At 60.0% G+C, this 22,966-nt stretch overlaps 1 protein-coding gene across 4 annotated transcripts in view; it reads right to left on the bottom strand.

Annotated features, from left to right (window-relative positions):
* Nucleotides 1-484: 484 nt before the first annotated feature.
* LOC122387124 (nuclear receptor coactivator 2-like) overlaps nucleotides 485-22,966 on the bottom strand; it is a 134,556-nt gene continuing 112,074 nt past the window's right edge. For 2 of the 4 annotated variants that reach the window (XM_043377008.1, XM_043377006.1), the window contains 16 exons: nucleotides 22,407-22,649; nucleotides 21,049-21,278; nucleotides 18,679-19,396; nucleotides 12,791-13,077; nucleotides 12,446-12,551; nucleotides 12,096-12,269; nucleotides 11,411-11,711; nucleotides 7,703-7,867; nucleotides 7,214-7,344; nucleotides 5,872-5,989; nucleotides 5,437-5,621; nucleotides 4,918-5,271; nucleotides 4,028-4,223; nucleotides 3,440-3,640; nucleotides 2,011-2,190; nucleotides 485-1,706 (listed from right to left, as the gene is read on the bottom strand). In XM_043377008.1, coding sequence (XP_043232943.1) covers nucleotides 1,582-1,706; nucleotides 2,011-2,190; nucleotides 3,440-3,640; nucleotides 4,028-4,223; nucleotides 4,918-5,271; nucleotides 5,437-5,621; nucleotides 5,872-5,989; nucleotides 7,214-7,344; nucleotides 7,703-7,867; nucleotides 11,411-11,711; nucleotides 12,096-12,269; nucleotides 12,446-12,551; nucleotides 12,791-13,077; nucleotides 18,679-19,396; nucleotides 21,049-21,278; nucleotides 22,407-22,649 — 3,714 coding nt within the window. In that variant the 3' untranslated portion in view covers nucleotides 485-1,581. The remainder of the gene's footprint in view (nucleotides 1,707-2,010; nucleotides 2,191-3,439; nucleotides 3,641-4,027; nucleotides 4,224-4,917; nucleotides 5,272-5,436; nucleotides 5,622-5,871; nucleotides 5,990-7,213; nucleotides 7,345-7,702; nucleotides 7,868-11,410; nucleotides 11,712-12,095; nucleotides 12,270-12,445; nucleotides 12,552-12,790; nucleotides 13,078-18,678; nucleotides 19,397-21,048; nucleotides 21,279-22,406; nucleotides 22,650-22,966) is intronic. The other 2 variants (XM_043377007.1, XM_043377009.1) reach the window with 2 other exon arrangements.

Genomic DNA, 22,966 nt, shown 5'->3' on the forward strand with positions numbered 1-22,966 from the left:
AATGGAAATCATTCTAGCTTCAAAAGTTTTGCTGCATCGGAAACTGATGCAGGACGGGCGTATGGGCTAGGTACGAGAGTGAGGAAACAGCGCTCCTTCACCGAAAGATGAAGCATCGTCCCCGCGTACAGTACGCGAGAAGAGTGCGAAATAGAGCCAAATGGTTCGAACGGGGCACTGATTTGATAGCAATACCAAAACAAACGTAGCGGCGGGGTGCAAGGGAGAGTCCCAAGTCACAATCCATAAAACCGGCTATATAATTGAAATGGCAAAAGCGGTGGCAGTTTACAGCACACACGAGAAGCCAATGCATGGAACGGCTGGGAATTATGAGCTTAGTGATATGTGGTGGCAGTGGCCATCAAGAGATCGGCACTTCGCCCTGAATGTGTTTCTTGCTGACTTTGTCGCTTGTCAAGCTTCCATGCGGTATTTTACCATATCACCTGAATCACACCCTACCAAAGTGAAAAACCTCCCATCCATGTCCTCCGTAAATGCAATGTATTCGTTATTCATTGTCTTATTTACATTGGTTTACAATAGTGTACAATAATTTACCGCGGCCGAGTACAAACACTAAGGGCTATTTCCTACCATGCCGAGGCGGCGGCCGCCGGTGGCGCCGCGCACGGACGCTGCCCGTACTAAAATAGAGCGGCGGCGGCACGGCACGGCGCGGCGCTGGCCCGCGCCGGCAGAGACGCGCGCCCCCTGCCGCCCGCCGGCCCAATCACAACAAAAGCGGCGTGTTTTGATTCTCAGGGCAGGCCGGACGACCCGCGCGCGCGCCGTCCGCCGGCTGGCGAGCGCAGACCGAGAGAGACAGAGGAAAATACGCAGAGATAAAGAGAGGAGAGACGGACAGAAGACAGAGTACAGAGAGGCAGACGGATACAGAAGACTGACAAAGACACGAGAGAGAGCGAGCGACGGCCTCCGCACGAAACCATAGTAACAGACTTTGGTGCACAATATCTAAAATAAACTCTTCCACTGTGTACCTCATGGTGTCATCACAACCAACCGCACCGACACGCAACAAAACAATCATATGTACAGTTCATTGCACAGGGCCAGGAGCGATTTGTACTTGGAAATGCCAACGGGGGCTGTGTGCGCTATCCGGGAGCTGGGCGGGCGGCCGGAGCGGCCGGTACGGGGCGGCGGCGCGCCCGGAGACGGACAGAGTCGGAAGGCGGCAGAGGTAGGGCCGGCGGCCACTCCGCCCGTCTGGCGGCCGTGGTCGATTTGATAACAGAAAGATGGCCGGACGTCAGCTCGCCTCGCTATCGGCCCGCGCGCACATCTTCTCACAAGGGACGATACGATTCGCGTGGCAGGCGCACCAGCTAGAAACCTAAAAACGACCGCCAAACAGAGTATCTGAGTTCACCCCAAAATAAAGCACAGGCGCCAGTTCGCTTGTCCAAATCACTTTGCCTGGCAGCAGGACGGCCCGCGAGGCCGCTTACGTATATCAGAGTCCGGCCGTGGGGCGGGCGCTATCACAGGCCGGCGCCGGCGGCCGGGCGCGCGCTGAGCGGGCGAGGGGGGACGGGCAGCGGCGCGGCGCAGTCAGTCCGACATGAGAAGGTCGCGCAGCAGGGACGGCGGCCCGCCGCCGGCGCCGCCCGCCGCGCCACCAGGACTCTCGGGCGGCTGGGAGGACGGCGGCTGCACCGGCCACCGCGTGTCGTGACCTGCCGTGGGGGAGGGAGGCCGTCAGTTACACACTGAGGGTACAGGGTCGCTGAGCACGGGGACGGATCAGGCGGCCAACGCAGCTATAGATCAGGGGACTGGTGCTTACAACACTGAAGAATGAAACTATCATAAAATAAATTCGTTACCACATCGCCACCCTTCCATAGTAACTATACCCGTGCAGAAACATCCACGGCTCCACCGCGTCCTACTCCACTCACTCCTACCCACTCAGCTCCCTCAATCCCTCGCCAGTGACACCGTCCCTCTCCCCCGCACCAGCGCCGTCCGGCCACTGACCTGGCAGTGGCACCTCGAGGCCGAACTCCTCCAGGTCGTCCTGGGTCAGCTGCCGGCCGCCCGGTTGCTGGCGCTGCCCGATGATGCTGCGCCGCAGCTCCTGGCGCACGTACACCGACGAGCCGCCGCCGGCCGTGCCCGAGGGCGGACCGGCCGCGCCGCCCGGACCCGCCTGAGAGCCTGCAGGGAGGGACGAGACAGGTCAGTCGGGAGGGCGGACGAGCGCAGAGGGAGGGGGCAGGGAGGGCGAACAGGGCGGACGGGGGGGGGGGGGGGGCAGGTCAGGGGGTGACGAATACGGTGAGGTGTGAAGGCGCCGTCAGATATTTTGGCGGGACGGATGATACGCCACAGGAGCTGTGACAATGTGCTGCTTTGAGGATGGTGTTTCTCATCGAGACTAAATTACCTAACTCTATACGTAGTGTGTGAGGGAGGCGAGTCCGGAACAGTGCCGAGGGTGATATGAGGAAAGGCCGACGCCATGTGTCCAAATGTGCCGCTGAATAAGGTGGTAAGTCCTGAGCAAGGCGAGAATGCGTGATAATTCGTGTGCGAAAGGTGATACGGTTCTGGCGTACACTACATCAGAAATCAAGTCTCGAGAATCTAAGTTCCTGACGACAAGACATCTCCAAATTGAACCTATGTGTATCGACAGTCCCTAGCCAATAACTTAAACAATAACTTATCAACTGGCAAACAGTGCTCGACACAAACCACGTGATGACGGGAGACACTGCCGATCGCGGACAAAGCTATGCCACGATCCGACCTGCCCACAGAAGCGAGTGCGTGCTGCGGTACAGACACCTCACCACAGACACGCGCACAGACAGTGTCCCAGCCATTCGGTGCAGGGCCGGCCTCACCCGCGGCCGGTGCGTATTCTACAGCCAGGCACTGCCGCCGCGGCGAAGCACCTGAAATCCCTCTCGGCCGCCGAGGACAAACAATCCACACAAACGTCCATGGCCTGTGCAGCTGACAGCAGTGCCAGTGTCCTCCGGCAGTCCCTCCGGCAGACCCGAGAAAGTGCTCCGGCCGAGGACCTCCCTCCAACACAGCACGTGGACACCCGGCAGTGACAGCAGCCTCCATCGCAGCAGCGGCTTCACACAGCCCGACGATGGCGCCGCTCGGCGGCCGGCCGGCGAGACTCGGTCCGGTTAGTGGAGCCCATCGCAGGGAATCCATGCACAGTCGCCAGCCACCCGAGCGGTTAGTACAAACACCGACGGACCAGTGGAAGACAGGCAGACAGAGAGACAGACAGGCAGGCAGGCAGGACGGACGGACGGGCGGTCGGAGCCGCTGCATGCTCGGCGGCCGCGGCTGGCCGGTGCTCAGTGCGCAGCGCTCGGTGCTGGTGCTGTGTACAGCGGCAACAGACGGACGGACGGACGGACGGAGAGCGGCCGACACTTACCGGGCGGGGGTCGGACCCGGTCATCGGGACCCGCGTACATGTCCATCTGGGCCGGCGGGTGCGGGTGAGGCGGCGGCGGCGGCGGCGGGTGGCCCGCCAGGCCCGGGTGCGCCGGGGGGTAGGAGCCCTGCGGGAGGTAGGACTGGGAGGCCGGCGGCGACAGCAGGCGCGGCAGCTGGTCGCCGCCGTAGTGCCGCACCCCTGCAGGAAGAGGCGGCCGCGGTCACGGCGCGTCACGCGAGCGGCGGGTCGGCGCGGCGCGGGGCGGGGCAGCAGGGTACGTCCATCACCGGGTGAGACAGGCCGGGCGGGCGGGCGGGCGCATTCGCGGTCAACGAGCCACTATCGATAGTCATGGGGCAGAAGGCAGGCAAAGGTCGCCTTCAGTGACGTGGCGCGCCGCCATCACTGGCAGAGACAGACAGAGAAAGAGAGGAGAGAGAAGAGCGCGGCACGGCGGCCGCTCTGTTGAGACAGAACAGCGGGAGAGTCGGACAGAAGGCCAGGTCAATTCGCATCGGCATTCCGAGCTACTGGTAAGGGTATACGGGGTCGGTCGGCCGCGGCCGGTCTACGTCTGACACTCACCTGGCATGCCGGCGGCGCCGGGCGGCGGCGCCGAGCTCTGCCGGTGCAGCCGGGCGTGCTGCTGCGCCTGCGCCTGCGCCTGCTGCTGCTGGTACAGCTGCTGCTGCGGAGACGGCGGGAACGGCTGCTGCGACCGCTGCATGGGCGTGTTCCGCTGCGGCAGCTGGTAGCTCTGGCCGCGGATTCCGAACGTGCCCTGCCGAGGAGGCGGATCACAGGTCAGGTCAGGGATCCCATCGCGCCCCCTTCCCGGGTTAAATCGAGACGACAGACCCGGCCGGACACTGAAAGGCCGTCGGAAGGGGGCGTTACGACGGGGGTAAAGGGTAATGCTATAAATAAAACTGTTATTTAACATTCCACTTTTAACGTATACTCTTACAGCTGGCTTAACTTGACAGTTTACGAGCGATAAGTTCACCGGCTGACCCGAGGTTTTGTTCAGGAGCTGATCTTCAAACACATGCAGAATGTATTGCGCGGCAATAGCCATTTCCATAAAACGTCATCCTATGAGATGAACTGTAAAAGTCTGTCAACAAACTTCACCATCGACCGTTAAAGTACACAAGTTGCTGTGTTCTACGAAGCACCATATTCTGGCTGGGCTAACAAGACCTTGACAATGGACAAACTTCGCCAGAACTTATGAGCAGCAGTTCCCCGAATGACGACGCTATTAAAGCCGTCAACATTCGCGTAACAATCACCAATCCATTGCTGATAACTGCAATACTTCGCCAGCTCTAATCAGCATCCCCATAACCCATTTCCCTTCCCTCTCACACTCAGACACACCGAAGGATGCGCTCGGGATTCCCTTACACAGACACAGACACAAAGACGGCCGCGCATGGGGTCCCCTCTCGCAGACACACAGCCTCGCTTACCGAGAGCTGGGCGTTGAGCTCGGGGTTCTGTTGCTGCAGCTTGCCGGCGGCCACGGCGGCGGCGCGCGCCTGAGCGCCGCCAGGGGTGCCTGGCGGCCCGCCCGGCGACAGCTGCGCGGAGAAGGGCGATGGGCCGCCGCCGGGCTGCGCGGCGGCGCCGGGCGCGGCGCGCGGCGACACCTGGCCGCCGGCGCCGTACCCGGGGAAGCCGCCCTGGCCGCCCAGACTGGGACTGTGCGGCGACGGACACGGCGGCTGGCCCGGCGACGGCATCTGGCCCAGCGGCGACATGCCCACGGCCGAACTGTAGTTGGGAGACGCCTGTGACTCCTGACTGCCGCCCGTCAGACGTTGCTGTGGGGAGGGGCGGGGACGGGTCAGTTGGGGGACAGCGGAGGGCGGGGCGGGAACTGGGGCACAGCGACAGACAGATGGTGAGATAAACCGGACTTATACCCATGGCGGACATAGAGACCACTGAGACGTATTCGGGGAGAGAGCCAGAGGTTTGAGACCGACCTGGAGACCTACTTGCAGGGAGACGTTGGGCGGCGTGGCGTTGAGGATGTTGTCGATGTTCTGGTAACTAACGTTGATGTCGCCGCGGTTGGCGTTGTTGACCAGCACCCGCTGCTGCTGCTGCTGGTCCAGCAGCCGGTTCCGCTGCGCCATCTGGTGGTTTGTCATCCGCGGCTGGTTCGAGACTGGAGAGAGGCGCGCAGAGTCAGACGGCTGACGCGACACCCACGCGGGCGTGCCATTACCTCCAACACAGACTAGGCCGTTATCGCAGATATTGCTGCCTCTCAGCTCTAACCGGGTGTCGTAGCTACACAGCACTACTTAGCTTTACTGAAGAAAACTGAGAATACAGATCCTGCGAATGCAGCTGCCGGCCAGATTCCCAAAATTCACCCACGGTCTCCCGAGACCATTGTAGCGTCGCCGCCTCACCTGGGTAGTGTGACATTTGTGACCGGACCATGTTGATCTGGGAGGTGAAGCCGCCGCGCGGCCGGGGCTGCTGGTAGGGCGGCGGGAAGCCGGCAGCCGAGCTCGGCACACCGCTGGGCTGTTCACACAAACACACGGAGACGAGGTCAGCGTGTTAATTGGCGGATGGCGGAGCGGTACAGTCGGCGGTCGTCTTCAAACCAGTTCAGGGAAGATCTGACATTCTTATGTACCGAAATAAGGAGTAACATGTCAGGATATCAGCAAGAGCGAATGACAGAAGGAGCAAATGATATCAGGAACAAATGATTGAAGCAGCTGACTCCGAAGAGAGAGGTGAGGATCCGAGTCTTACGGCGGGCGGCGGCGGGCCGACGGGCGGCGGCGGATGGCGTCAGGAGGAGCAGTGGTCCAGCCACTCGAGCTCACGGAGCACGCGCTCGAAGCTGGGCAGGCGGTCGGTGGATGGCGGCGGCGGCGGACCGGCCGGCCGGTGGGAGCCGGGGGGAGTGGCGGCCGGTCCCGGCGGCGGCATGTAGGTCGGGTAGGGGCCCGAGGAGCCGGGCAGGTAGGGAGCCGAGTGGGCGGCCACCGGACCCGAGCAGGGCAGCTGGGGGCCCGCCGCACTGAGGTAGGTCGATAGGTGGGGGACGGGAGCCGCGCTGGAGCTGGGAGGGATGGGAGGCAGGTGCGACACAGAGGAGAACCCGGGACCAGAGAACTGCGGGCCGGTGTCACCAGCCGAGCCGGCCAGACACCCCGCTGAGTACCCGGAGTCGGACAGGCGGGTGTCGTAGTGCGCGGAGCCCCGGAGGTACTGTGGGGGGCCGCCGGGGCCGGTCGGGAGGGGTGCAGAGGAGCCCGGTCCGGTCGGCTGGGGTAGCGAGGAGCCCGGTCCGGTCGGGCCGATGGAGCAGGACAACAGGCCGTGCTGGAGCCCGCCGAGAGGAGTCGGCAGGGGCGCCTGGGAGAAGGTGGGCTCGGAGCTCGGCGGCGCGCCGGCCGAGCAGACGTCCGGCTGGTGACGACGACCCGGACAGGACAGCGGGACATGGGAGGATGAAACAGGGACAGGAACAGGTCAGCAGGCGGGCGGCAAACAGGCAGATCACTGATGCATTGATGTAGGGAGGTAATCAAAGTAACTAAGGATCGATACGGCGGAAATGGCAGCAGAAACCTTACAACTTATCAGCCAAAAAACGTTCAGGACAAGAAACTGTTTTGCACCAGGATCCAGGATTTATAAGACCACATCCCTGAAGGACTATATGCCCTCCTTCTCCCACCCCTCACGGACCACCAGCCGAGGAGCCGCCCCCGGCACCAGCGGCGGACTCACGATGGAGGTGAAGGCCGGCCGCGCGATGGTCGACTCGGCCTGCATCAGCGAGCGGCGGATCTCGGCAATCCGCTCGTTGACCAGGTTATTGGTGCTCGGCTCGGTGAGTCGCGGCCCGCCGTTCGGTTGTCCTAGGGGAGACAGTCAGAGTCAGAAGGCTATCAACGGGCGGGGCGCCGGCGGCACCGACAGAAAATAATGGTATATTCAAAACACATGGCAATAAAAATGCATACGCACGCCAAAATCAAATAATTATATGGTAAGCCAAAATACATCATCACAAAAAAATGTTTAATTAATTTTTATCACAGAGGACGGTTGTTCAAAACCCAATAACCGTTGGATTATTGGATTTTGGAGATCCAAAACCCAACGGTATGTTCAAAAGCTGACTAATTTCATATAAGCTGACCTCTCTTATCGCTATCCGCCATTAGGTCTACCACTCTACCCGCCCCGCCCTCTGTTCCCCGCCGCGCTGCTCACGTTGCGCGCCGTCTCGCTGGCTCTCGAAGTTCATGATGTCGTCGAGGATGTTGTCCAGCTCCTGCTGGTCGTCCCCGGCCGGCAGACTCTGGCTCTGGAAGAACGACGGCGGACCGTCGTGGTTGATGGGAGCCGACATCGGCCGGCCCAGCTGCGACTGCAGACCTGCGGACGGAGAGAGGTAGAGGTCACTCACGGATAATAGCCGGCCCAGCGACTGCAAACCTGCGGACGGACAGAAGCAGAGGTCACTGACGGGTCAGAGTCGGCCCAGCTGCGACTGCAGACCTGCGGACGGACGGGGGACTGGTCACTGGCGGGTCGGCTCAGGGTGAGGCGAAACAAGCCCTGGGACAGTAGACGTATGCGGTCAGTGGCGGACACACGAGCGGCGCATTCTGAACAGTGATATCGATCTCCCTTGATGAGACTCCAGTAGATGAGACTCCAGATGAGTGCCGTCCTCCAGTATCGGTCTCGCACTGACAAACATACAGGGAATGCTTAGCGTCGTTGATAATGTTTGGTTGGCTAGTTTATCCCACAGCCCTGGCCGAACTCTAGGGCGACGAACGCACGCTGACATACCGTAGAATTTTAAAGGGACTCAGCTGATACAGCTGCGGCAATGGATTCCGCACGGACCACTGCTGGCTGCCGCTCCCAGCCAAACACCCAACAGTGCGGCCGCGGTAACACCCCGCTCATGAAGCCGTCCACCGACTAACCGCACCGCCCACCGCACAGCTCGCCGGGGCAACGACCTTCCCCGTAAAGCCACCGACTCCGGTCGGCCGTACTTTTAGCGTCCGGACCGGGCGCGAGCGGTACCACCGGCCGGTCACGGCAGGGAAAACGGCCGCCGATCGTGAATCAGCCGCGCCTCCCGCCGACCGGGCATTGTCCCCCACCGGTGCGCAATTCGCCAAACTACGCGACACCGCCGACCCACGCCGGCTCAGCCCGCACAGAAGGTAGCCCGAGAAGCCGCCGCTGCCCTGTGACGTCACACGGGTCACGTTCATAAATCAACCCGACGTAACTGGCATGCGCTTGTCGTGAGGCATCTCGGCGGCGGGTAGTTTCGTCGATCGGCCGGTATGCACTCTCTCCCGGTGACGTCACGGGGCGACTTGGCGGCAGCGGCGGCGGCGGAGACGGAGATGGCGGCGATTCGTCACGTCCGATCCGATCCAATTATTACCGGCGACGGACGGGGCCGCGGCTGTGGCCGCCACCAGTCACACCGGCGAGGCACCGTCACAAACACTCGCACTGTCACTGTCCCTCCAGCCACTGTCACAGGTACGAACTAGTGGTGTCAATCGGTTACCAAAATTTCGGTATACCAATACCGAACCGATACCGATTCGGTATTCGGTATTTTATACCAAAAGCATTTAGTATTTTGTCGGTATTATGAAAGTCAACTATACTGTCATAAAAAATTTAAACATTTTTTACAAACCTTCTGAACTCAAATTTGATTTGCTAAATGACATTGGATGAAGAAAAAGGACAATCATGACACATTTCTCCCAAATGCATGATGTCATAACAAATGGGCAAACACGTTAACTGCAACATCAAACACATCAGTCTACCAATGTTAAAGGGCAACTTATCAGTGCCAGCAAATTCCAATACCATGAGGATAATTATCTTACAAAAAAGATAATGTGCAAGACATGTATACATTAAATATTACATACATTACATTAAACATGTATCAATGTTTAACTCACTGTATACTGGAAAACATACTCTAACTACCTTACTCAAAATTTCCAAAGCATTCATTGGTAACAAATTTGACTTTGTTTTGAGAAGTCTGTGATTGATCTTGACCTTGTCTTGCTCTCCATTTCACTGCAATGCGGTTACATTATCCAAAAGTCAAAACCCTGTTTTTTATAGCACTAGCTTCACCAATATCATCTAATATTGAAGGCAGCATTCATCACTTCATCATCACCCCACAAATTCTCAACTTCGTTCTGCGTTCAACTTCAAAAAGATCCTGTGGATAATCTATTTTCTTTACTTAGTGTTCTCTTTCCTGATCTCCTCAACAGATAGAAATCGCTAGCAATGTAATCAAAAGCATTCCTAAAATATAATTGGGTCTTGGCTTGATTCGCAATTAGCAGTTTAAAACTGAACACATCTAAGAACTTTTAAATGTCGCATCTGCGCCAAATTTCGATGTAGCTCAAAACTAATTTAAAATAATTGAGCAACATTGTTTTCTGGTTCATTTTTTAGCGCTAGCGGCGTACAATCTTTCTTGAATTAATTTAAAGATACCAAAATATGAACATCATATTTCTTAATTAAGTTTACATAAGCAAAAAAGAAAAAAACTTTATTTTATGCAGTTCCGTGCGTTTCGTGCCTAAATGCAAATGGCCGCCGCCTGCAAGGCTGCCATTGTGGAAGTGATGCCACGTGACACGTGTCAATGATTCCTTAAAATTATGGACATTTTACTTAGCTTTCATCGCGATATCATTACAGTGGTGTCTGCTATCTATCAGTGTGCCTCGTAAGTAATTGTTTATTAAGATTTGTTGTGTTAAACATTTATTTATGATGAAAAATTGGCTGCGTCACTATCGTCACCATCGCTTCTTGAGAGTTGAACTGTAGGTAGGTATCATGGATTTTGTTTACATTAATGGTATAGCCCAGCCCATCATTGTCATTTGGTTTCCATTTTTGGATCATGATAACATACGTAACCCTGTCTTGACTGGACTCGAATTGAATTGACTTGGGTTCAGGCATGGATGAGATTCAGGGTTCAAGTTCTTGTCCTATCACCTCATGCAGATGACTTGAATCCACATCCCAGTTAAGTAACTGACCTGAATATTTGTTAATAGTTACACAATACAATTATATGTTTTTGCAGTGAAAATAATTTAGAGATTTCCTGACTTGTTTTTGTTGCCTTATTTTAGAGTATTACCTTTTAATGCTTATCATTTGCTTTGAGAAAGTTTGAAGCATTTGTTTGATGGTTCCCTCAATTCGGTACCTAGTCGGTATTTCACCCTATTTCTGAAAATCGGTTCGGTTTTGGTATACTCTCAATGGTTTTGGTCGGTATCGGTTTGGTATTGGTTTCCAAAATTTCTGAAATTGACATCACTAGTACGAACACCACCGCTTCTGTCGCTGGCACCGCCCCTGCCACTGTCACCGCGCTGATACTGCCACCACTGCAGCTCTGGCTGGCTCCGCCACTGCCACTGCCACTGTCACAAGGGCGCTGTCACCGTCCGCGCAGCCGCTCTGTGTTTACGTCCGGCCGTGGTGCGGCGGATAAACGCTGTGCCGCGGACTGGCAGTGGCCCGGCCGGCCGGACACACCGCCACACGACAGCACTGCAGGCCGGTCCATATTTTATCCAGGAGTGAGCTGAGAGCAGTCCTCTCACCGGCTCTCTATCAGTACGTGAGTGTGAATACCATAAGACAACCAACGCCAAATGCCATTGGTTTCATCGGAGATGCGTCGTTCAGCTTCAAGACTTATGTGTCGCATAACCACTTCACTGTTGCAAAGATTTATCACTATCAATAATTCGGGTCCCAGAACGGATGGGGAAACGAAAGTGTATCTGAAAAAATAGCAATGTATGGCGTCGTAGGGGCAGCTCTGGGTGCCACAGGATAACATGGAGTCCTTCACCACCCACTCACCGACGGCGGTGGCCATGGACACCGGCTGCTGGGGCTGCTGCTGCTGCTGCTGCTGGGAGAGCGGTGGCTGCTGCTGCTGCTGCTGCGGCCGGCCCGGGCCCAGCAGCAGCATCGGGTCGGCCCCCTCCGACAGCGGCGTGAGCGGGCCGCCGCCGACCGGGCTGGGCCCCGGCCCCGGCCCGGGGCTGGGGCCCGGACCGGGACCGCTCGGGCCGCGCGACCGGGCGCCCTGGTCCTTGAGCTTACTGCGCAGCTCGTCGGGCCGCGGCAGCTTGTCCTGAGGCAGGTCGGACGGCCGGACCTGCGAGCGACACACCGACACGTCTGGTCAGATCAGGTCACGGGACAGGCACCACGCCAGATCACATGACGAGGAGCGCAGGTCACATAACGAGCACATAATGTCATCCTGCGCAGACGGGCAGAATTACACGAGGTATATAATTACGGCCACCATAATGATAACCATTCCGACCATAGCCAACTAAATCACCATTAAATAACAAACAAACCACCCGTTGGACGCATAAAGCTGCACGATGAAGTACATGTTTACTTTCAAGGCCGGGATGGACACCGCGCCCAGACGCTGGCTTCCAGTGGTCAGCTAGGTTTCTGGGTATCCCTGTCCCACCCGGGCACACCCCCTGTCCACGGGCCGCGCCGCGCCGCGCCGGCGACTCACCCTGGCGATGGTGGTGGGCACCGTGGGGCTCGGACTGGACGTGTTGGCCAGCAGGGTGGCCAGCATCTTGTTGTTGGCCGGCAGGCCGTGAGGACTGGCGTCCTGGCCGCCGCCGGCGTGCACCAGGTCCATCATTCCACCGCCGCCGCTGGGGTACCGCACCGGCTTCTTGGCCTGCGGGCCGAACAGGGATACAGTCAATCAAACTGACAAAGAAGCTCTGACGTCCGGAAAAGTTCAGGGTTTAGATATAACATTCTTTCAAAAGCTTGTCATCGCTTTCAGCAGACTCACAACGGAGCAGGTCATCAGAATCCTCTGTCGCTAGTCCCCCCGTCCGGTCCACTCACCCCTCTGAGCGGGTCCGAGTCGCCGTCCTGGCTGGTCCGTTTGTGACCTCGCAGCAGGTCTCGGGCAGTGAAGTCGCTGAAAGGCTCGCTGACGCGCGGCGACGCGCTGTGGATGGGCCACAGACGTCACCAGAGGCTACAGATGACTGAGCCGGCCACATACAGTCACCAGAGAACAATAGATAGGACAGCAGGATACTCAAATTCATTAACCACAAGATTTAGCCAGCTGGATGACCCTACGACAAATATCGCCGACTCTAGGACAAAAACGTTACTGAGCTCGTCACTCCGCTCCCGCCCCGCCCTCTGGGTCCCTCTGGCAGCCAGTCGTCCGGTGCTCACCCTCCGCTGGGCCGCCGCAGTGGGTCCAGCATGTGCTGCTGCGGCTGCTGCTGCTGAGACTGCTGCTGACTCGACTGAGCGCCGCCGCCCGTCTTCAGCAACATGATGAGCTCCTCGTTGTTCTTGGTCTTGGTGCGGTGGTCGTTGCGCTCGTCCAGCAGCTGGCGGAGCATCTTGTCGCTGCCGCCCGAGGAGGGTTTGGAGGCTCCTCCTGCTCCCCCGCCTCCTGCGCCGCCTCCCAGCAGCAGTTTCTGACCGCCGTCATCATCGTGGCCATGCAGGCCGCCCTGAGGGAGAACAGAGTAACGGTTAACGAGGTCCGCACATCAGCGGCACTGACGGTCACATCACACGGCGCGGGTGACGCTGATGGAGCCCGGTGACGATGACGGCGTCACCGCGCTGAGATTGATGACACACTGTCGTCCCACAGCCAGCGGCGATATTAATGGCACTCGGATGACGCCGGCGACAGAGTTGTCTCTTATGGAGACGGCAGTCTCGATATATCACAACTGATGACACATTGGAGGGGACGTCTGAATCAGGCCATGAACGCACCACTTGAACATATCGCAGCCCTAATGACCCACTGACAATGAAACCACAAGTACAGCTGACACAGATATGTATCAGATGACTGAGCAGTGTGCGCGTCACTTCGTCCACCTGTTACGGGAACTTCTAGTTCAATGTGAACAAGTTCAGGATGACGGCGCTGCCGACCCCCGCTGCCTGACTGACGGCCCATGGGGTACCGCCATCAGGGCTAGAGCCGCCGGCCGGCTCAAACCGACCTCTGTGACTAACGCTGGCTCACTTCCAGCTCCGCTCGCGCCCTGTTGTCACGGCCGACAACGCAGAGGCAAGGCGCGGGCGGCAGCGCGCGCGGGGGCGGGGGCGGGGGCGGCGAGCGAGCTACGGAGAACAGAGAACGGCGCAGTGCCCCGGCTTGGCAACAAGCGAACCCCATGGGAGGGCAGGAGCGGAGCGCAAGGACAGCCTACCCGAACCGTGACGCAACACCGAGTGACGTCTAATAAAACACTTCCTCAATCCTCATCTTCCCACCAGGGCGCAGCGCGACCGGAAGCATTACGTCACAATTACCGCTTTAATAACCTTCAATTACGGATGGTAATTTGGTCCGGCGCCGAGACACCGCTCCGGAAACATGTCGCAGACGTAACGGTGCTGCCGAATCACAACAAAGCCGGCGAGGCGGCCCGGTGTCGGCGTGATTCAGCGGCCAGAAAAACATCCACCGCGCCGGAGAGCCCCAGAGCGGCACAGCGGCGCCGGCGCTGTTCCACACGGGGGTGTTTTTGCCCGCATCGTGCGCGCGATAGTGGCCCTGGTGCATGCGTGACCATGGCCGTCACACACTTCTGAAACGGGCGCGTGCCGCGGGCGATTGCGACGTAACATCGTCACAGAGGCGCAGACGACAACGGTGTGGCTCAGCGCGCACCTACAGCGGAGTGACGAGGTGGGTATCACATTGAGGCGCTATCCGATTCAATAAGGCGGAAGCTCAAACTAAGAGTCGAACCGGAGAGTTCGCAGTACGGAGTCTACGAGTCAAACGGTTCGAATCACTCTCCACCCATCTCAGAGCATACCTACCAGGTGTGGTAGCCGAGTATCCCCGACCAAGCGAGGAGCCTCTAACGAGAAACAGGCCAACCAATCAGGGCGAGCTATTCGTCATCGGACACGTAGAAACAGAAAGTGTTGACAGCCGGCCCGATGAATCGCTCTCAGCCCACGGTCGGAAGGCGCCCGGGGCGGCCCGCAGAGGAACAGCGAGTGGCCGAGGTAGTTCAAGGACAAATCACGATCGGTGGAGACCATGGAATCGGAGCGAAACTGGTTAGCTATTGCGTCGGGAAGTTTATTCAAGATGGGTATGGCGAACGGACAAGCCTTCCAACCAACGCTTGTAGCCGTCTGCAATCTGCATGGCATACTATCACTAGTAATTTGCGACATAAATCACACTTAGATAATAGGTGCAGCACGCACGCGAGCGTATGGACATTATTATTCCTGCACGATTATTTACAGTGAATAAGGCTCTGGACAGCAAAGTGATTTAGCCTCTTCCGGTCAATTACACAGAAATCAACCTCAGATGATCGTTATCAGAGCTGAAACGTGTGATCCTAAAATAACACCGTAATGTCTACTCGCCTATCTATCAGCCGGGAAAGGTGGGGTGCAGCGCAGTCATGCTCCTATCGGTATTCCCCAACAACAGCCAGCAGGTCTCTGCCTGCTGCCACGTCACACCTTGTCGGAGCGATCACACGCCCGACAGAGTGTGTCTGCCGACAGTAAAAAGCCGGAGTCTCAGCCGGGCAAGATGGCGGTATTTTTACAGCCCCCATCCGTCGGCTGTCAGTGCTGGTCGGGCCATCAGTCGACCGATGGGCCGCCGACCAATCAGGGGTCGGCTCGGCCGCCGCATCACCAACATAGCGCGGCGCCGCCTCGATCGGGCGCTAATTACCGGCCCAGAGCCGCCCGGGGCCGACGTGATCGGCTCCGACAGACCGTCATCAGATGAGGCGCCATCAGGCCGTCATCAGATGAAGCGCCATCAGTCCGTCATCAGATGGTCCGAGGACGGGCCGAGATGTGAGGAGTCGGCGGAGATCGAAAAATTGGTAGGTAACCAACGGCTGCCTCCATCAAACCCCGTTACTCAGAGAAACGATTGAACAATATGGACTGGCAATTACTCTCAATCAAGTAAATCATCCGACCGATCTCAGCATCCAACCAATCAAATCACTCAACCTATGTCCCACAAGCCTGGCCGTCCAAGATCATCGCGGAAAATGTGATCATCCACAAGTCAGACAAACTCGAACCTTCTAGCATTACCCTCAGTCATGCCCACGTCCTACACCGCACCCCGCTCAGGTATGCGCCGCGCCACATTGCCCACAGCTGCGCCGTGAACGTGTGCAGCCGGTGCACCGTCACGCGGTGTCGTGACGCCCGTCAGGTGATGACACATTCCGTCACGAGCCGTCACATTTACACAGCTGGCAGCGCTCATCGAATGCTCGCCGCGCCCACCGCAGAAATACTTACCGTTTTCAACGAGCTGTTCCCAATGATATTGTCCAAGACATCCCAGACGTCGTCGGCCGTATAACCTTCAGTATTCCACACGTCATTCTTCATCACGTTCCACTCGCAGTTTTCCGCCGCACTGATCACTGCATTCATCACTGATGTCTCAACACCTTGCTATCCACTCCGCGTCACGCTTTCCTTCCAGTCAGCCCACGGACTCTCTCTCCTCTGTGCCGTGACTTCGCTGCAGTCCGCCGTGCACATCCTCCTCGGCGGCGCGCTCTGACCAGACTGACCGACCGACCGAGCGGCCGGGCCGGGCCGGATTTCCCCCTGCGCCTCCGCCGGCCGCGTCACCGCTCGGCGCCGGCGCGGAGCGCACCCGGTCCCCGGTGACCGTGACAGCGGGCGAGTTACGTCGATCGCCTACGGGCGGTTCTCGGCAGCCGGTGTTACTCCACCTCTCGCCACCATTGCAGGGCGGCTCGGCGAGCGGGCGGACCGGGCTCGTCAGCCGGCGCCGTCAGCTTAGCGAGCTCGGTGCCGGCCGGACCGCGGGAGAAAGTGCGCGGCGCGGCCTGCTGAGTCAGCGCGGCTCGGCGCGGCGCGGCTCGGGGGGAGGGGTTCACAGAACCGGCCGGCCGCCGGCGGACCGGGCTGTCCTGGCCGTGTCACCGTGTTCCGAGCACTGAGCACACACTCAGCGCCGCGCCGGCCGGCTCGCACATACGGGCGGCACACGGGCCACCCGCAGCCGTTGCATCAGCGGCCGACCGGCCCTGCCCGCCGCTGTACAGACGGGGGTCAATGGCGCAGCACGGCGCGGCCCCCAGCAACAGCCACGGGGTGGGACACACAGGGACGCTGGCGAGACTAAGCGCCGTGCATTTAAACTGATTCTGCTGTGTTGTGCAATACGCGATTCCGTGGGCAAGCACACTCCAGACCATAAACCTTCAATAACTATCACTTGAACGGACCAGCCGGACCCTCAAAGCCTGCAAACCAAAGCTCAGACCAACCCCTCTCGTAGTCTCCGTGAAAAAACCAACCAGCGTGTCTTCCACAGCCGTCCAGCGCCACACTACGCCCGACACAGTCGTTCTATGGGACTCCCTGACCTCCAGAACGGCGCCGTTCTCGAACGGACCTTCCCCAACCGCCGTCCATCGATGCGAGTCGACCTTGCCCGCTGGAACGACCCAGTCTGCCCAGTGACCGCCGGACGATGGCCGTCGGTCGGTCGGTCGGCCCGACTCCGCCGTGACTCTATGCAGTCGACACAGGGCCCTTCTCCGTCCTCCAGAGACCGGCGGAACTGGTGAAACTGGCGGAACCGAACGTCACTGACCTTGTCACTGGTAGCAGCGGAACAAACTCCGGAAAGAAGAGAGCCACGAATGACCAGAAAACGAAAGCTAGATTCCTAGTGAAAAAGCGGGTTCTTGCTTCAGGTTTGTTTGTCAAACCTGCCTATCTTCTTGTTTCACTACTCCACAAGATCAGCCAACACGCACTATCCGCCGCAGCTATCTCTGCCGCTATCCTATCGGTATCGGCGGGGCGCTGCGTGCGCCGCTGAGTGACCCGCTGACCGGGCGGGGCACCCGGAACAGGGCCAGCCCGTCAGCTGACCCGCCGCTGTCAGCGCCGCGGGCACCATCTGGGTCACCGGCGGCCGCCCGCCCGCCGGCCGCCCCGAGTATTTGCCTGGCCCACTGCCGATCTAGGTCAGGGCCGAGTGACGCGGCCGGCGCTCCATCCGGCCCATCGCGGAAGGAGCGCCGCGCCGCGCGCGTGTGAGCGCCGCACCGGGCTGCGTCACCGCCGCGCGGTGGCGCAACATGACGCAACGCGCGCGCCGCGCCGCTGACACCGGATCGGCCGGCTGGATTCCGAGACGGCCGGCTCTCACAATTGGCGAGCAGCAGAACCAGCCAGCCGGCAGACGAGCCGCCGCAACATTGGCGCCGCCCGCCGCAGAGCCCGACTCTCAGCTCCGCGGCTGGCCCCGAGCTGCGGCAGGAAGCGGCGCAGGGCCGGCCGGCCGGCCGGCCAGCTCGGCACCTCCAGCGGCGCTATTCCCGTCCGCCGCGCCACATTTAGCTCCCGCGCCGAAAAAGCGCGCGCCCGCTGGCTGTTCGGGCGCCAGGTTTGTGGCTCGGCGGCCGGCGGCGCGGCGCCCAGGGTGCGGGGGCCGTGCCCGCGGCGCGATTGTGGGTCACGTCTATTCCCGAACGGGGCCGCAGCCGGCAGTGGCACAGTGACAAAGTCAAGGCTGCGGCGACACGCGAGATACCACCGAGTCGATCACAGAGATACGGCGCGAGAAGGGAGGAGCCCGCGCGCTAGATATGCCCTCTAGCACGTCGCCCGATTAGTAATTGTAGACAGAAGATTTCCAAAGACCGGTGATGCAGCGGAAAATGACGCAAAAACAATCCACTCGAAGACAAAGACGGGGCCGGCAAAAAATGAGCACTCAGGGAAAACGTGACCTGAGTTAAATCCAGAAGACTCCGTTCGCTCAGGGGGTCATGGAACACAAGCTACTGCTGCAGAGAGGATGACGCCATCACGAAAGAAAGAAATCAATCCGATGTGCCCTCACTGCGGCCGTTCAACTACCCGACAGGAAAACGAAGCCACTTTCCGGTCACTGCAAACCGAACATCGGAGCTGCAACCCGAACAGTGCTCACTGCCCACCAGATCACAGACCGGCCCCGCCCTCCCTCCCCAGCCCGGCCCACCCAGATCACCCTCTCCCTCCCCCGCCGCCGCCCCGGCACGTGTACCCACCTGGAGCAGGCTCTCCTTGTTCTCTCCGAGCGCGTCGCTGGAGACGGAGCGCGGCCCGAGCAGGCCCTTGAGGCCGCCGTCGTCTGCGTCTGCGGCGGGCGACGGCCGGCCGTACTCTGTGCTGGCCGGCGGGCTGATCTGGAAGCCGCCGGCCGGGCTGAACGACGGCAGGCTGGCCGGGTGCGGTGTCGGCGTCGAGTTGTGGCTCTGCCGCGAGCTGGGCCGGCTGCCGCCCATCGAGGCGGCGCTCGTGTTGACGTACATGTGTCCGCCGGCGGGCGGCGCGCGTGACATGGCCGCCGCGCTCACTGTGCTCGGCGTGGTGCTGCCGCTCGAGTAGCCGACACCGCTGACGCCGCCGCCGCCGCCGCCGAAATCGTCCAGCGGCCCGCCCGAGAACAGTTCACTAAAGATATCACTGTCGTACGCGTCCGACGAGGGCACGGTCAGAGTCGACACGCCGGCGCCGGCGTTCAGCGTGATCGTGTTGCCCATGGAGGTGAGCGAGCTGACCGGGCCGCTGAACGAGTACGCCGGGCCGCCGTTGTTCCCGACGCTGTGCACGGGCGCCGGTCCGCCGCCGCCGCCGCCGGGGCCGGGCCCGCCGGGGCTGAGGCCGGCGCTGAGTGGACGCTGGGCGGGCCGCGGGCCGGCCATCTGGGCTCCGGGCGACAGCAGGCCGCTGCGCGGGGAGGCCGGCTCCGGCTTCATCTCCTCCCTGAGGGAACAGAGTCAGAGTCAGAGTCAGAGTCACAGAGACCACACAGACAGAGACGAGACCACTCAGAGTCAAACACAAAACGATACGCGCTTATGAGTAACCAGCTTTGGATACCTATGTGGGTCCGGGATACGGCAAATCGGCGCTACACGTGATGCACGCTTATCGGGTAGTCACTTCAAGACTCGAGCATAATCAATTTGAAGGCCACAATGTGATGATAAACAGACACTAGCACATGGCACTGATAGCACTGTGGACATTGACTACAATCGGGATCAGCACATGGCAAACACTCACTGCAGCGGCCGCGGCAGGTGGCACACACTCTGACAAGTCCACCACCCGGCAGGGTACACGACCCGCAACTCACCGCACGGGCGGCCGGGCGGCCAGCGCGCAGCCCCAGCCGGACGCCAGCGCGGCCGGCCGGTGCCACGCGCTAAACATGAACTCACTGCGGACTCCTCGGCCCGGCGGTGGGCCTCCGGTGGACGGTCCACTCCACACCGCAATCACACCCGTCCAGCGGCGGCCGGCTCACTGAGCACACACCAGCCGCGTACCCCCGGCTCCCGTCCGCCGCGCGGCCGCACACGCACTGCAGATTCAGCGCCGCTCGGCCCCCGTCAGCGCTGCCTGTGCACGCGCCGGCCGCCCGGTGACCGACTAAACGCGCCCGGCCCGTCAGCGGCGGCGCAGCGCTGCACGATCGCGGCGCGCAGCGGCCGATATCGGCGCGCGACACCGTGCACATACACTGAGTGAGCAGGCCGGTCCTATCGGCGGAGCCCGTCGTGGTCGGCAAAAACGCACCTAATGACGCTGTACCGCGCGCGCGCGCTGTGGGCCGAGACTGCGGCGCCACCGCCGCCACCCGTAAAAAGGCGCACAAAGGGCGGGGCCGGGCGGGGGCGAGGGCGGGGGCGGGGGAGGGTAATCCATCGGCGCAGTCGGCCCCGCCCGAGGACAGCGCGGTCGGCGCGGCGGCACACCCGGCGCGGAACTGTCGGTCGCCTCTGCAGAGCGCTGCTCGCCGCAATCGTTGGGCGGGCCGGCCCCTGTTACACAACGAACCCGCCGCCGCGGCTTACCACGTCTCATAAGCGGCTCACCGCGCGCCGAAGCGCCTTACCGAGCTTTCATGAAAACGTTCGGCAGTTATGAAGCTGGGCGAGTCATACGAAAAGTCGTTCCTTTAAACACACAAGTCGCCCATACACATAAAGGCGCTTGTCGGTGGAAGCTACTCGAAAGCCCTACCCGGTTCACAAAGAACCGACGGCGCGCCTCCGTCCAATTCCGCTTCCTGCCTAGCAACGGGATGACGCGTGGCCGGCCCGTGGCCCATCTCTGCCGCCACGCGCCGCTCCCGGCCGCCGACGGCCAACAAAGAGGGCCACCGACGGCCGTCGACTCGAGCAAGGTCACCAATCGATAGACGCCGGCGGCCGGCCGCTCTCCCTCCCCCTCCCTCCGCGGGGGAAAGCCACGCGCCGCCGCCGCTGCCGCTGCCGAAACTATCACACCCGAGCCGCCGGCGTTGGCAGCCTCCACAGCAGCCCGCCCCCCGACCCCGACCCTCTGTCCACCCCCGACAGTCGAACACCCCCACCGCCCCACCTCACCCGCCGCCGTGCCGTACTCACCCGCAGATGGTGTGGATGCAGTTGATGAACATGCCGTGGTCGGCGTTCTTGAAGCACTTGGTGCGCGTCTGTACGCGGAAGTAGGTGCCGGCCACCAGACCTCGCAGCCGGACGTCTTCGAGCGGGTGCGGCCCCGGGTCGCTGCTGTTGACCACTCTGTCGATGTGCGCCACCACCTTGGACTGGTCGGCCGGCCAGACGAGCTCAAACAGCGACTGGCCGGCCAGGTCCTGCCGACAGAGGCGCACCGTCAGCGTCAGCGCGGGCCCGGCCACACCGGTCAGCGGGGCGTATCGCGCGCGGCGGCGCCTCAGCGCACCTCTATCGCCGCTGGGCGGCACACGGAGCCGGTGCGGATCAATTTCGCGGCCGGCCCCGATAAATATAGCCGGCGGCGACAGCGGGGCACCTCCGGCCGGCCGGAAGGTGGCCGGCGGACCGGCCGGGGGCGGCGGGGCCGGGCGGACGAGATAACCCGTCCGTACCGAGAGAGGGGACACCCGGCAGGCTGATACGATACGGGATGATATCTAGACGGATAGATCAAGGGTTTGTTGCGCTATCTTGCGTGGCGACCCGTACGTTTTTTATGACAAATTTGCTTCAACTGTTTAAAGTTATGACAAAAACTTACATACAAGAGTGTAGACTGTATAAGAGTGGTAGAAGGAAACGCTAAATTTTAGACAAATCCAAGTACCTACCAACATTAAAGAGGACGCCAAGATTCGTACAACAATTCAAATGGGCGGCGACAAAATATATATTACCTAATAGTTCATCAGAGGCCCAGTTTTTTACTGAACTTTAAAGGCCTGGTCCTGACACATAAACAGTGTTGGTATGTGACAGCGGCTGGCCGGCTCCGCCGTCTGTTCTGGCGATGGTTCCCACGACAAACCATAGGCGGAAGCGCCCGGCCGAATCTAGGTCAGTCGCCGGAACAGGCCACGGTCGGCGCCGACGACTAACGGGCCGACGCCACTCGGCTCGACGTTGCCCCAGGCTCGTCGATGTCATATCGGCCGTCCAGATCCGGCCGCGACCGATCGACGCCCTCCCAGAGACCATTTACGGCCAAAATTAATCAACTGGGCAGCGGCAATGGCGCTGCAAATCACAACCCGGCCAAGCTCGGATCAGCGCCAAAGGTCAACCCCAGTGAGGCATAGGTAGTCACTACCTCGCCATAATTTATGGAGGACGTGATTCATGTACTAGGCTGCAGGACTGCAGAATTTAGCTCAACGATATGTCATCCCTAAGAAAAACCTCACTTACAGCGACCAGTAGCGTTCCCCAGTACTCATATCATCCCATTCGTCATCCCACCCGTGCGGTCCGGTCGGCGTCCGCACCTGGGTGAAGTGCTGCGCGTGCGCCGGCGTCAGGTTCTGCGTCTCGACGCCGACGATGCGTCCCGTCTGGTCGAGTCGGGTGATGAGCGTCTCGGCGGGACCGACGCCGATGCCGGCGCCGACGCCGCCTCCCTTGGCCTCTGCCGTCTTCCTGGCCAGACAGAGCAGCATGTGGCCGTCGCCGTCCTGGCCCGGCTCAGAGCTGGTCGACTCCTGAGACTTGATCCTCTTCAGAATGGACAGCTGCGGAGAGGCAAAGGCGTCAGGGACATAGCGATGGACTTCACTGGTCACGTCGCAAGTACAGGCATAACCCTTTCTTCGCTTTACCTTGTGGCTGGTCGCTTAGAATATCAGTGGTCGAATCTGGGAACGAAATGCTTCAGTGGCATGAACACTCCAGTCACTTTCTTGAACAATCCATTGAATGGATTGTGTGTGAACGAACGCAGATAAGCCGCAATTTGTACCCCTTTGCACTAACCAATCAATACAGTCAAAACGTTCTACCTGCATGGGGAAACGACTAGCTCTGAAGCTAACTCATCATAAGCCCAAGA

Source organism: Amphibalanus amphitrite, unplaced genomic scaffold (genome assembly GCF_019059575.1).
Source record: "Amphibalanus amphitrite isolate SeventyFive unplaced genomic scaffold, NRLGWU_Aamphi_draft 000274F_arrow, whole genome shotgun sequence".
NCBI classification, from domain to species: Eukaryota; Metazoa; Arthropoda; class Thecostraca; order Balanomorpha; family Balanidae; genus Amphibalanus; species Amphibalanus amphitrite.